Source organism: Phragmites australis, chromosome 6, assembly GCF_958298935.1.
Source record: "Phragmites australis chromosome 6, lpPhrAust1.1, whole genome shotgun sequence".
In the NCBI taxonomy this organism is placed as follows: Eukaryota; Viridiplantae; Streptophyta; class Magnoliopsida; order Poales; family Poaceae; genus Phragmites; species Phragmites australis.
The window spans coordinates 33,311,896-33,327,625 of NC_084926.1; the positions used below are offsets into that span (position 1 = coordinate 33,311,896).

At 41.9% G+C, this 15,730-nt stretch overlaps 1 protein-coding gene across 1 annotated transcript; it reads right to left on the bottom strand.

Moving 5' to 3' along the window:
- Nucleotides 1-412: 412 nt before the first annotated feature.
- LOC133922257 (protein PAT1 homolog) lies at nt 413-6,711 on the bottom strand. Its single transcript, XM_062367501.1, is given in 7 exon segments — nt 413-1,025; nt 1,028-3,169; nt 3,886-3,955; nt 4,238-4,294; nt 5,168-5,331; nt 6,148-6,299; nt 6,404-6,711. Coding segments are annotated over 6 exon segments (2,493 nt in total). The 5' UTR covers nt 6,158-6,299; nt 6,404-6,711; the 3' UTR covers nt 413-975.
- Between the last annotated feature and the right edge of the window lie 9,019 nt (nt 6,712-15,730).

Below are 15,730 nucleotides of genomic sequence, written 5' to 3' on the forward strand. Positions count from 1 at the left end.
TGCGCCCGCCAGCTCCGCTTCCGTCCCACCGCGGGAGTCCCGAGCGCCGCAAAACTACCCTCGCGCACAGTGATGCGACCGCCGCATTACTCCGCACTTTTGCCGACTCGATTCCTCTCCCCGCATCGCTGTTCACCCGGATACCGACTCCACTGGAGACCGATGCCGCACGGCCCGCGCCCCGCATCCGACGTGGATGCCTAACCCGGGCCGGATACCGACTCAGCTGAAGTTGGCCTAACACATGCTGCTGCCCAGATTTTAGTGCAACAACGATTTCAATATAACAGCATAAGCATAACTCTCGGTAACATATCAACGCTTCGAAAGAAGGGGGGCATTTTATCCAAAAGTATGCTGAAATTCACTACAACGATACTTGCAAGCTTGTCCACTTTCTGCACATCAAGCATAGAAAAACACAGCATCGATTCTAATGAGGTTCCCGAGAAGCGAAGGCGGTCCAAAAACATATTAGCATTTTACAAACTTCATAGAATCAGCACTGTTCCTGACGAACCAAAATGACTTCAGTAACTTAAGGACGTGTTGTGGCCATCACAACTTCCACGTCTTGAGGCCGACAGAACTACAGAAAAAAGCAAGACAAATACTCGCTGATATATCACCTTGAGGAACAATTAAACAGTGTCTCCAAGTAACAGCTACAGACCGCCTGGGGTTTCCTCCTTAAGAGCAACAGACCCAGAGAAAACATTTCCCAGTGACAAAACATATCTGGTTGCATAATACATGCAAAACATCTGGCATCCCTACAAACATAATCAAGGCAGACATGTTCATTGATGCTCCAGCCCTCTTAAATCTTGTTTCTTGAGATTCATCATTCATGTTACTAATCACAACATTAACCTTTCAGGAAAAGCATAACAAACCTCTTAAAGAGCCATTTTATCAAGTATATAGTGTACCAAAACAGGAACTTGATGCTTCCTCTTAGTTCTTCTGACTATCTCAGCTTGGGACAGACTCTGATGTCATGGGTCCACTACCAGAACATGAGAGCTATGGCTGCCGACAGGCACAGTGCGCTGAGCGAAACTGAGTAACTGCTTGCGCTGATCCTCATTAGTATGGGGGAGGCTGGCACGTAGAAGCTCTACTGGCATTTCCCTGCTTATAACTGCTGCAGCGGCAGGTTGCAATTGCGCAGTATGAACCGCACTATCAAATTTACTCATGCAGTACCGTGTAAGCAGCCCGAAGAAGGCATCAAATGATGCCTGCCATAGAGCTCGGTTCTGCATGCTGTAGGTTGAAGCCACATGCTGATCAGTGAGCAGCTCTGTTGCTCTGTCCAGTACAGACTTTATTATGACAGAAGCCCAATCACCTGCAGGGGATCCAAGGGGTCGAAGAGGTGGTTGCAATGACGAACACACAATAGCTGCAAGGCAAGCACTGAGATCACTCAACTCCATCCGAAGAACGCAGGTGGATATAGCATTCGCGAGTTTAGTTATTGCCTCAGCTGTGCTGATATCCGAGGGCATAGTACCAAATATAAATCTTAGATGCCGGAAGACTGCCATGCATGCTATCCTTGCAAGTTCACTGCCAGAAGTCACAAGTTCAAGGTAACGAGAAAGTAGTTTTCGACCCTTCGGTAGAGTAACTATCCGGAGAAACACCAGATCATCATTTGAAGACATAGGTGCATTCTTATTAGGGGCAAGTGGATCAACTAACTGAAGTGATTCTGCCAGTTTCTCGAGGAGGGTCTGTCTTCTGTTTCTCAGTTGCAAACCACCATCTTGCTGGTGGCTAAATTGCAGTAAGCGATCAATATCATCTACATCAAGTAGTAGACAAAGTCCATCTTCAATTGTAATCCTAGCAGCCAGCATAGGCTCTTGGTCAAGAGGCTTTGACACAGATTTTTCCGTGTTATCACTTGGTGCAGAGGCTTGTTCAACATCAAGAAGCGGACGAGGCCTGCGGATCGAAGAAAATGGGAGCCTCCCAAGAGCATCAACTTGGAGATATGCATGTGGCTCATCCTTACTGTGTGCACGGGAAGATGGATCTCTAATCAAGGTTGGACAGAAGTGGTGCTTTAGTTGTGCACCTGCTGTTTTTTTAGCCAAACAAGCTTGATGGTAGTAATCATCAATATACGGATCATTGATGTGGGTGGCGGCCTTCTGCATCCTTGCAATGTTCTCAATTTCTTCAGTGGACATGTACTTGGATCTGAACCGTGGCCACCCATTATCCATCCTCATATTACTAAGCTCGTAACCTTGATGAGGATATCGTTGCCCCTGCCTTCCATGGTGTAACATTGATCTTGCTCTTGGATCACTCAAGTCAGGCATAGTGAAATTCACATCAAATCTACTCATCATTTGTGATGGAGAATGCTGAGGACCAAACATTTGCATGTTTTGTGGTGGGGAATGCTGAGGACCAAACATTTGCATGTTTTGTGGTGGGGAATGCTGGGGACCAAGCATCTGTGCATGTAGTTGTGAGAAATGTGGTGGAGACTGTTGAATTGGCAGCATTCCATGTTGTTGACGAGGCGGTGGCATCAATCCATTTGGACGCTGCAACTGATGCTGCATCAAACCCGGCATAAACCTGGCACCGTTCCCACGCATTGGTGTACTATTTAAAACATGATTTTGTTGCACATTTTTAGTTGCCACGCCCATTGAACCCATATGAGCCAGGTCCCTACCAAATAGTGGTCCCGGTGGCGTACCTCCATGAGGGAACTGGGGAAGGGGTAGATCATTTTGTGCGGACATAGGCATCTGGAATGCAGTGGAAGGAGACAGCATGTTCATATGATGTGGCTGACCAGGTGAAGAATGAGATTCTGCACCAGATGGAGGGTACGAAATGAATGATGATTTAGGCACAGGAATTGGTTCAGTATTACTGTATTGAGGCTCTTGTTGGGGGTATGATGACGTTCTGTGCAAAGGAGATGGCTTTGCTCCAAGAATAGGTTCCATAGGATTGTACTGAGCATCTTGCTGTGGGGATGAGGATGTCCTGTGCAGTCTAGAATCAACGAAGTTGGCTGAATGGGGTGATTGAGACCACCAATTCTTCTTATCCAGCCCTTGTTCAGTGTCCAATACAGGCTGCGTAGGCCAATATGAAGATCCAGACTCATTCACCCAGTCTGCATTAGAACCTATATTGCAGCATTAAAATAAACATTAATTAGAGAAACAGAGCAATGCTTAGAAAAACAGAAAAGAGAACAAGATTGTTCTTATCACTGGTGGACTGAAATCAACAGTCTAGCAATGAAAGATAACAGATAAGATAACAAATATTATAAATCCATCCCATTGGGAAGACACAATAAAGCTGCTTGAAGTACTCACTCCATTTATTTTTATAAGGCAAATTTTGGTTGGGCATGAGGATTGAGGTATGAAACCAAGAGAATGGTGGCGAAAAATGATCATAGGGTCCATAGTCCATGGTGTTAGTCCCGGAACGCGGATATAGTTGTGTGGGTGTTTACTCATAAATGTTGAAGAAAGGAAAGATCAATGAGGCCAAAAGAGATAATATAGTTTTGAAACTACATGGATGCCTTATATTTTGAAAAAAAAAACCTATAAGCCTTATATTTTGAAACAGAGGGGTCACAATAACATTCTACAAAGTATGTGATATTGGACAGTCTGCAAACTATGACTTATTTTTCAATTAACTATCTAATGCATTGTAGAAACAATTTCTCTATTTAATAATTTAACATAATGCACAGCTAAATACATAGACCAAGCATATCCTCAAAATATGAAAAGGAAAATGAACACCGAAGCATGTAGATTGAAGAATCATATCAGCAACAACTGATGAATCTAAATACAATTGAGTGATACGAAGAGATACTTTGTCTAGAAACAGGTCCCCTGTGACTAACTATTCCTGGCTGCTTTGGTCCATTAACAATTCTGGTCAGCTGAAAGTGAAGAATGCATGAAATCAGTAAATCAGCTTTAACGATAAAAAAGAGCAAATGCAACAAAACAAAGATGTAAATTAGGCACGTAGTAATTGAGGTAAAAGTAAAACCAATATATGCAGCTCATGTGATGACTCTAATACTATAGTGACGTGCTATAATCTTTTTGAAAGAACTCATATGCATCATCATTCTGTTAAATTAATGCCAAGAATTACATATTTACATATGCGTGTACATGATATAGCTGCAAGATTTAACTTTTCAAAGAAAGCACACCTTCGAGAATGTTCCAGCAAGATCATCAACATCAATAAATGAACCTACACCTTCATCCTGCAAAAGCAAGTTTGAACAACATGAGCAGTTGATATATTCATGTGTGGCACAAAGAAGTGATGCTGTGGCTTCAAATCTTTAAAGGCATGCCTATATCATTACTAAATGCATGTTCAGGTTCCATGGTTAATGAAGTAAAGCAAAACTGGAAAGAACACAGGACACAACCCACATGATAATTTGCAATATTTCCTTCCTAAAATAGTACATAGCTAAAAGGAATTGAACTACCGCTAGTATAATGCATTCACCAATCATCACAAACTTCCTAATTCTTCCAGGTTATGTATATAGAATTTAGCTGTCTGCATCCCATAATAGTTAACAATTGTATTATTCCAAAAGCATAATGCCAACTTCCTCAATTTCAAGGCGACATTAATTTGGTGATGTAGTAGCTCCCCCAAAATATGATTGACTGCATTATCTTCCAGGCTTTCATCTGAAGCAGTGCTAGGAGATTTTCAGAATCACAAAAGACAATGCTAGCTTTTTCTGTTTACATAACAATGCATTTGACTATTTGGCTATATGAGTTATCCTAAAAAAATTTGGTTGTATCCTCTGCCAGCCACCTGATGAAGTGAACCAAAATGAAAACAAAAGAGGCATGAATGGTCAAATTAATTTCTAGGAGAACCACCTCTCAAGTTCCGAACTCAAAAACGAGTTTACTAACTTCTGATATAAAAGGAAGCTTTATAGTGTGCTGTCCAACATCTATTTGGCTTATAAAGTCATCAATATAATGCTTATGCATCGCAGCATCTTTTTTTGGGAACAAAAAAAAGAAAGAAAATGGATTACATTCATAATGTCAAACATATACGAAATCTATCAAGCATAAAGGAGATCTATCATCTATGCTACCTCTAACATACTATCCCTTCCATAAGGAGGGTACTCTTCATCACCAGGCGCTAAAAATCCAGCATCACCACCACCATCATCATCATCCAATCCACCTAGCTCGACCTCCTCCACCACATTGGTGCCGAAGAAAGCATACTGTGATGCATCAAAATTGGTATCGCCTGTACAGAGATAATAAAGAATCCAGCAATCACTATCGGATGCTACAGCATAACATGCAAAAACAACACTGCATGTAGCAGACTCAAGGATCAAATGAGTCCACAATGGAAAGGCAGCTTAAAATGAACAATAGAATGTTAATCATAGAGTGTGAATAGCTAAGCAATCATCAAAAGCAACAATTACAGCTTCAAGTGAATTATTAAAGGATAAACAAGTAAAGGCCACCGCTGTGATTCAATCAATACCAAATAATTATATTATAGCCCACTGAAAACATCACAAAAATACCACATCTCAAAAAGCCTCCACCTATCAAGTTGCTAGGGTAACTCTGAGCTACACACCCACAATCAATCCTACAATAGAATAACCTGCTCTAACTAGCATAATCCGATCGATGCTGCAAATTTCAGCCACTAATACAAATATTGGAACAGCAGAATCATTGAAAATTCACAAGCTTTATTGATTCATTCACTCAACTAAATAACTAATTCAAACAACGGTGGACACCATAAATAACTCAAATAGGTATTATTAGGTCAATTCACCACCATGACAAAATTATCCAACCAATTAACATAATATCCCTTGCAAAGAAAACCCATGCTAGGATATCAACTGATTGATTTCAAAATCATCGCTTATTGTCACTATAAATAATCTCAAAAAAATAACCCGAAAAGTCAAGGGGAAAACAAACATGGTTCACCAGAACAACCCAATCGTTATCACAAGAACCTCTCCACGGGAATGAATAATGTACTATCACGGGAATCTCAATAAACTAAGGGGAAGAATTGACTGAGCACCTGATTCCATGGCAGGGGCGGCGTTGAACCCCCAAAAGTTTCTGGGAAATAAGCTGCTACGAGCAGAACATCCCCCACCAAGATCTCCAAGAACCCAATCCACCCACTGATGGATTGGATTAGCACCGGGTGGCAAACAAATCCGCAGCTACCTGCGCCAAGAGCAAGAGAGACATGGATCTGTTTGCATTCCTAGCAGCAAAGAGAAGACCAGAACGGAACTCCTACGAGAACAAAGCCAAGAAAGCTTCCTTACCAACGAGAGAAATCGAGCTGGATGGATCTCCCGTCCGCTTCACGCCAATCCAGAAGCGGGCAGGAGGGGGAGAAGGAGGAGAAGAAAGAACAATTCGGTGCGTCGCGCTTCGGTGGGAGGAAGACCGGGGGGAGGGGGGGCTTGTACGGGTCGGCGCCGGAGAAGAGAGGGTTCGGCGGCCCAATGGTGTCCCTGAGACCCTGACGTGAGAGGAGCCCGGAGGCGGAAGGGGAGGAGGCTTTTTCCTCTCTTTTTTTTCCTCTGACAAAGCACCGGCCCTAGGATTGGAGCATTATCTCTGGATTTTCTTTTCCCCGTTAGAACAGCAGCGCTGCACATTTTTTATTTGACAGAAATAATAACTTCTCGATCAGGTCCCGGCAGCAGTGTCCTATTGGCAAATCGGGTAATATGGCAGAAAATTTAGGTTTGAGTCAGGTATTATCGTTCATATGGCATAAATCAAGTCTTCATTCGTCTGCGATGTCTCTCAAATAATATCATTAGACTCGTGAGTTGTGACGAAGTTTTCAACAAAGAAAATGTCCATTTTAGTACCTAAACAATTCACTTTATTCTTTAACCTCCCAATTAAATTTCTGCCCGAAATATTCAAACTTTGTCAATATACCCCCTAATAAAATTTATCTTTTTGTTTCTTATTTTACAAGTGTTGTTTTAATCTCCAAATTTGTGGGATGCTAGAAGACATTAAATCCTATGTTAAAAAATAGATTTTTCATTATTATATTCATAGGTTAGGATTATTTGATACTGTTTTAGACCGTGAGGTATAGAAGTGTATGAAAAATAGGGACAAAAATATTAAATATTTTTTTGACATAGGGTATAATGTATTCTAGCATCCCACAACATTTGAATTAAAATACAATTTGTACTAGAAGAAACAAAAAAGATAAATTTTATTTAGGGTAAATTGACCACATTTGAATAGATTGATGAACTAAATCGAGTCAAGTTTTTATCTGGGGACAATTTAGACAAAAGGGATCGTTGAGAGGAGTAAAATGGATTGAGTACAGAAATGCATGAAAAATAGGGGCAAAAAAATTAATATTTTTTCTAACATAGGGTATAATGTATTTCAGCATTCCATATAATTTAAAATTAAAATACAACTTTTACAAGGAGAAACAAAAAAGATAAACTTTGTTAGGGGGTAAATTGATCACATTTGAATAGTTTGATGGACTAAATCGAGCCACGTTTTTATCTGGTGGCAATTCGGACAAACGGGTTTATTGAGAGGAATAAAATAGACCTTTTCCTTTTCAATATACCTAACTAGCCTATCACCTTAACACACGTCGCATCTTGATCCTTGCACTACGCAAAAGTGGCTCTCTCCTTCCCAGCCCTTTGATGCATCTCTCGCCCCGCCTCACACCACAACGACCCATCCATCATTTTGGTCATCACATGCTTCAGCTAGGGTTCTAGTAATGTTTCTTAATTTCACATGGTTGCAGGATGGTAGCACCCGGTAGCATCCACCTTCCACTACCATAGAAAGGGTCATCTCTGCTTTCCTTTTACTGCTGACTGTAGTAATACATCAAAAGATGATCAGCAATGATATTAGTTTATCAAAAGATGTGCCTTTAATAACCGACAGTGATAATGGTTATCACTGTCAATTGTATTTATGAAACGGCAATGATACTCAAAATCCGTATGACTTCCTGCGCCCATGCCTATTCGGCTTCTCCCGAACACCTTTAAAATCACACTTGCTCTCGATCACTCTCAGTCGCTCTAACTTGATCTCTCTCCCGCTCTCACCCTCTCCCCTCCACCACCACCACCGCTCTGGTCATGGATCTGGGTGATGCTTCTCCCCCGTCGGCCACTCTGCCGCAACCTTCTTAGGCCACGCCTCCCACACCCACGCTGTCATCCGGCAACGAGGCAGAGACCTCGAACTCCAGCAACATGACAGGGTCCTCCTCCGAGGACAACTTGTGGGACTTCTTCCTCGACGAGCCGAAGGCAAATAAGCCCTGATCGAGCTTGGATGATGATGAGGAGGAGGCCGATGACAATGGTGGCAACGACGAGGACGAGGACGACAATGATGACAACAGGAGGAGGAGGACTACTTCTTTTTCTTCGTCGTGGCCGACGGCCATAGGTAGACGTCATCGATCATTTAGGGTTTTATGCGCTCACAAGTTTAGGGTTTTCTGCGCGGCTGTGCATATCTTTTGATTTTGGTGTACATTGATGGATTTAGTGAGTTAACTATAGATTAACGTGATGTAAAGCTCTAATTATAGATATTAGTAATATAAAGCTCGGTTGAATTATTGCCTAACTGCTTAATTTTTTTTCCTGAATTGAGTACACTGTTGGTTCGTGGCTAGAATCGAAAGGATAAGTATAGAAATGGCAACGTAAGCTCAAGGACCGACAATGATTTGTGCAATCATTGATGATAGTGATAAACTATGTTTATCATTGCCACTTAATCACTGTCAGTTTAAAAACGACAGTAATGCAGTTTTTGAACTGCAATGATGGTCATTTATGTAGTAGTAGTGTTCCACAATCGTTTTCATGTTATCTAATTATATAAAAGTAATCGTCTGTTAAAAATGTTACTCTTATTATCATGACATGTATTCGATAGCGAAAGCAGAAATGTGTAGGTTGTTATTTTCATATATTGCCTTTTCAAAAATATGAGATGTGTATGATTTTATCTTTTGTTATTTTTCAAGTGGTACGAGGAGGGTTAGTATATTTGAATAGATTTCATATAATCTCTTCTATTCTCTACTATATAAAACATAAACTGATTTTGTATCACCTCTTTTCTTACTCTCCTCCCATCTAATAATGAACCCTAAAACTCGAATAATTTACCCGTTTATGTCATCCAGCCTCGTCCTCTAGCCTTCTCGCCTCGCTACCGGCTACGGATATGTGACATATTTTACTAATAAAAATAAATAAAGAAAATAAAAGGGAAATTAATGGATAATCTCTTTCTCCTTTTTCAGATCCTATCTGAAATCAAACTACGATATCACACCTACTCCGTATTCATTCGACGGTGCTCCCATGACGCATCCATATCTCTATACTTTGAGTTTATACTTGAGGTTACCGTGTCTAATGTTTGTATTTCGTTGTAACACACATACACTTATCTAGTAAGTATATATATTATATAGTAGTGACGTAGACGTGACAAAATATATAGAAGATCACTACACCAGAACAGCACATTAGTGATGCGTGATAACTGTCATTAGTAACGGTTACGGCACCTGTCACTCTTATTGCGTCACTAATAAGAAATATTAATGACGAGTTGGGACCCGTCACTAATGACAACCACCAGTGACGGGTCATAGTTGAGACCCGTCACTAAAATGCATCTCCTATGACCTGAGCAGGCCACTGTGACCTTTATTAGTGACGGGTGTATGTACCACCCGTCACTAATTACTGATCCTCAATGAAGGGTAGCTTTCCAACCCGTCTCTGGGACTCTGTCATTAGTGACAGGTGTTAACTACAAACCATCACTACTGACCGAGTCATCAACCACAGTTTCTTACTACCCATCATTGGTTACTGAGTCATTAGTGTCGGGTAGATTTTCAACCTGTCTCTTGGACTTGGTCATTAGTAACGGGTGATAACAACAACCCGTCACTAGTGATCGAGTCATTAGTGACGGATGTATTTACCACTTGTCACTAATTAACTAGAACCAGTGACGGGTAGCTACAACCCATCACTGGTGTTATGAGTCATTAGTGACGGATATCATTTCAACCCATCTCTAATGACTGAGTTTCAGAAATAGGTTAGAAAGCTATCTGTCACTGGGACTCGATCATCAGTGATGGGTGAATTTACCACCCGTCACTAATAGTCTCATCCCCCGAAGGGATTTACCTTTTTCCTAGCTACATCCTGAAGCAATGTCAGGATTTGGCAGCCGTCTTCTCCCGCAAATAAGACACATCCAAACACATCCAGAAACATTTATGCCATACTCACGAGATATGCAACCACAAATTACATAATCAAAAGTCCTCAAAACGTACAACGACGCAAATCCACATTAAGAGCTCAAATTACATAAGTTGAAAGTGCAACTTTGAATTACGTAAGTCAAAAGTGCAACCACAAATTACAAATTACATAAGTCAAAAGTGCAACCACAAATTACATAAGTCAGAGCTTTGCCTCCCTATAATAGAACTCACCTTTCGAAGAGACGACTTTAGTCATTAAGAATGAGGCGATCCGTGCTCGAATGTTGGAGAGTACAGAATCCTCAATGTTGCCATCCGGTAAGCTAAATTAATGCTGAATGTAAGTAGTTATGAAAAAAGTATGCAATTAGCGTGAACAAAAATATTTTATCATCGGATATTTGTAATGAATAAAAACAGTTATGAAAAGACTATGCAATTATCTTACATCTATGGATTCCATATCATTTGCTTCCATGAATAGCAGCATGTGACACGCAACGTAGAATCCGCAGGAATTGCCCGGTGGTTGGTGGTGATACTGGAGAGGGAAAAATTGTCAGTTCAAAAGGAAAAATGTAGTAGTAGAGTATTTGCAAATTTGTCTACTGGCACTTACCGTAAAGACGGTCTTATGTGTCAGTGTGTGGGGCTCCTCAGATCGTACTTTGGATCACAGCGCATATAAATGTCAAAAGCACTACATGCGAAGAGGGATCCAATAGTCAACATTTGGTGTAAGTTTGAAAAGTTCAATATGTAACATAAGTCATGAAGAGCTTGCTCGTCGAGGATTTGTTTGACGAAAGTATAGTCACGTTGTCCCCGTTCACCATTTGGTCCCACCACTGGTCTTGATGAATCGAGGTACCAGACCAAGTTCCACTTAGGGGCAATGATCAGTAAGATCCAATGGCCACCCGTGTTGTGGACGGCCATCAAGTAGTCCATCTTCGAAAAGTGGCTCATTACCCTAGCCACATAATCCATAATGAATTCCCTTTGTTGTTCCATCAAAGAAATTGTCAAATTTTTGGGGTCAAGGAATCCAAAGGGCTCATTCTTCCTTGTTTCTTGTATCAAGTGTCTATAGATAAGAAATTAGTTAGAGAATTTAGTGGTAATAATTATGAATGTCTAGTTTGAAAGGGCTTACAATGTAAAGCATCGCAATAACCCCACATCCAGGCCATCGAAGTTGAAGAGGTCGTATAAGTCATTGAAGCCCACGAGGTAGTAGCCATCCCCAATCAAGAAGTGACGATTTTGGTAATATAAGACAATGGAAACCTTCTTCTCTCTACAACCTTGTAGATAGTAATTATGCAACTCAACACAAGGTTGTCCCGCCTGCCGAAGTGGATCTGCCGGCAGCAAGGGCTCCCCAAGCTTGAATTTTGGTGTTTTCCTTAGTCCAAGCTTCCCCTATCCAATGCTTCTCGGTGATTGAGTCCTTACCAGAGGACTTGAATTTCTTCAGCAGCTGCTTCTTGGACCCTGGCCTAAACTTCTTCTTCTTCTCTAGATTGCCCTCAGGTTGCTTACTTGTAGATGGCAAAGTGTGCAAAGGCTTCTTTTTCTTCTCTGGGCTACCCTCAAGTTGCTTAACTGTAGATGGCGGAGTGGGCAAAGGCGACACAACTAGCGCATCTCGAGGCTGAGGTTGAGGTAGGGAACTTCAACGTCCAGGCGGATCGCTCCTAGATACCGTGTGCACCACGATGTCCCTCCTCTTCCATTAGATCCTTTGAAGATGAGCTTGACTCAGTGTTTTGATCTCATCATTGGGGGGACGGGCAAATCCATGTCCGCAACATTGGCATGTATAAAATTCATAAAGACCACGGTATAGCCAGGACGTATCAGGACCGTATGTAACACTTGGACATTTGAATGCACCTGGCCCTTTGCAACCTCAATATAGTAGCCTTCAGGTCTTATGACTAGCGAGCACAGCGTGGGCCCATCGAGAAGGTCTATGGTATCGAGCTCCACAGATGGAGAGAAGACAAGTTGTTCAACCTTCCTGGAGGCTTGACTACTCTTGTGTCCAGCAATGGGGCTACCACCCACTGGTGCACTAGGAATTACGACTCCCTGTGCCGCAAACTTTTGCATGATGTCTTGATAAACAATCTCCCTGATTGACTGGGTTAATTCTTCCACATCTATTGGGACTGACCTCTTCCTCTTCTTATACAACCTGACGTGTTCGGGGAAACCTAACTTCCAGCCCTGGGAACTGAACATGCCTCGAACGGGACCTGGGTGCTCAGGGTTTCCCAGCGCAGTAGAGAGCATGTCATGTTCCCTGACCCTGGTGAATGAACCTTCGGAGGAGTAGGTTCCTATTTCTTTCACCTTTTGAGCGACTGTCTCGGTTTCGCTAGATTTGATGGTGATTTCTCCATTATCTGACAGCGTACCTCTCGTGCGCAAATACGATTGTGATCGTCTCGGGAATTGCAGCCAAGGATTCTTGCGGCCTTCGTTGGCTAACTTTTCATCCTTCGTCTGCCATTTATCCCTTTTTTCCACGTACCCACCTGTGTTCAGGTTGTGATTTTGCTTGTCATTTGCCCAAAGCTACTTCTTTGCTGAACTCTCTGTTTGGAATGTCTCAAAGCTCTTCAACACCACAAAAGCTTCCCAATCCTCTCATTTAATATATGGGTACTTGCTGAAGAGCTCCAACTCTTTTGCCATATACTCGTTCACAAGCTTACCCTTGTGGCTTCTCCAAAGTTTGGCGATCATTTTTATAGCAACTCTGCAAACCTTCACCTTCATGTTCTCCAGGAATTCTAGAAACGTCTCGACACCATCATTGAACAAGGCGTTCTTTTGATCCACAGTGAGGTCCTTGAACTTCTGAAGGGTCAATGGCACCCTCTCCCGAGCATTAAGGGATGTGAGCTTCCGCAACATCTGCATGGCCTTCTTCTCCGTAGGCACGTCGTCATCATCGATTTTTATGATGGTAATATTTTCAGTCGGCCACTTTGCTTCTGCCCTTGCCTTTCGTATGGTTGCTCTACTAGGACCTAGGTGCGCAGACGTCTGACTGGGAGCTTGTGCTTTGTCAGAGGATCCCGATGACTCGTTAGCATACATCTAGTAGATCCGAATATGCAAATACAATTGTATAAACTTAGTAACTATATTCACTTTTATATGAATTTATGAAAATATGATTTATTTATTATCTAAAGCGAAGGATCCTACCTAATTTCTAATAGGCAAAAATAGGTCATGAATTTATGAAAATATGACCACGTACTTTGGACAATTCGAGGATATGTGCCCCAGTAGGTTTCCATGCTTTTGTACAGTTCTGGAGAAAATTTCAGCAGCACCTCCTCACTGTTCTCCAAATACACATTTCGATAACAAGCTGAGAGGGTGTGTATCCAGAGAACAACAGGGAGATGCCACCGCAATTCTCTCTAGAAGCATACAAGAGCACAAAAATCTACTACTTGGGCCACATATCCTCGAATTGTCCAAAGTACGTGGACAATTTGGGAGCATTTTCTTATAAATATGACGAGTTGCCAAGTCATATTTATAATCAAACACTCCCGAACGGAAGACGACGTAATAGGTTACGCAACTTAAATTCATTTTTTGTATTTTCTTACAAAGAAAATTTTAACCATCATGAACTTATTGTGCAATATTCATATATTAGTGACAAGAATATACAACACCAGATAAACAAGAATAAGATATGCTGTCAGGACTGAACATAAGCAAGAATAAAAATAGGTAAACATGGAAATTGCATATGCCAAGCATATAAACATCAAGAATATGTTTATGTTATCAAGTTTTACTCTCAAAAAGCGGGTTACGACTGATGTCGCCATCCAAACGCCAAATTGGCTATCTCATATTATCGGTATGTATGACAGCGCACTCTTAATTCTCAGATCATTCCCAAGAATAGAATGCACTGTGCCTCTATATTTATGCATATTGAAAAGCAAAAATTCAACATGGTTGTGCTAAACTGCTAACCATTGATTCACATACCCTCTATCTTCTATATTACCATAAATACTACATAAAAATCGCAACTCAAGGGTCAACATTAGGAACACATGGAGTTTAAGTATTCAATAGTAAGTGTTAAATGGGTAAGATAACAGCGCACCTAATTCATTTGTGCTAAACTGCTAAGTTCATATTGTCGCACCTAAGTAGAATACGTTGTCACACACAACCTCACTTAGTCGTTGTCATCATGGAGTAATATAATCTGACATACCATTTGCATTCACCCTCGACACACAAAGTATGGCAGAATGCACAGAAGTAACTCAGATGAGGACGATGGTGGTAGGTGTCGGTGAGAAGGGAACGACGGGAGGCTTACCTCGACGGATGAGGACGATGGTGGTAGGTGTCGGTGAGAAGGGAACGATGGGAGGCTTACCTCAACGGATGAGGACGATGGCGGTGTAGAGCATGGTGGCGCTGGCTCCTCGATGTTGGGGTCCTCGTCGGGGAGGAGGTGACGGTGGTGTGGGCTCCTCATCGTCGGGGTAGTCGGGGACGAAGGTGCAGGGGAAGATGGCGTCGGGGATGGGGATGGGATGGTAGGGAGACAGCGACGGCCTTGGGGATGACCGGTAGAAGGAAGTGAGGAGGAATGGGTGGCAGGCGCGGCGAGACTTAAGAAAAATTGGAGGCTAGGGTTCCCGCGCCTGTTATTTATAAACATATCGTTAGTGACGGGTGAATTTACAACCTGTCACTAATGATCGGGTCACAGTGACGGATGGATTTACCACCCCATCACTGGGACTTGGTAATTAGTCACACATGGTAAATTCACCCGTCACTAATGACCTCTTTAGTGACGCGTGACATTATCACCCGTCACTAATGTGATCATCCCTCTATTTACATGTATATTGGCTGCATCTTGAAGCAAAGTTAGGATTTAGTAGCAGGATAATCCGATGATGAGAAAAATGTACTCAATTAGCTGTCTCACTTGCATTCTCAATTTAATACACTTTTCCAATTAACTGACATTTTCAATAATTTAGGATAAGTAAGTTCATCACTAGAAAAGAAGGTTTGGATTAAAAAAAATCCATCCAGACTATAGAATAAGGGTGGTAAATCTAAATTGCTAAATTCGGATTACCACCATAAACCTAGGTAAGTAATGGACTACAATTCGTCCATCTCCTCATCCTCCTCCTCCTCATCGTCGTCGGTCATGTCAGAGTCGCCACCCATCTCCTCCTCCTCGTCGTTGGTGTCAGAGTTGCCACCCAACTCCTCCTCCTCCTCCTCGCCA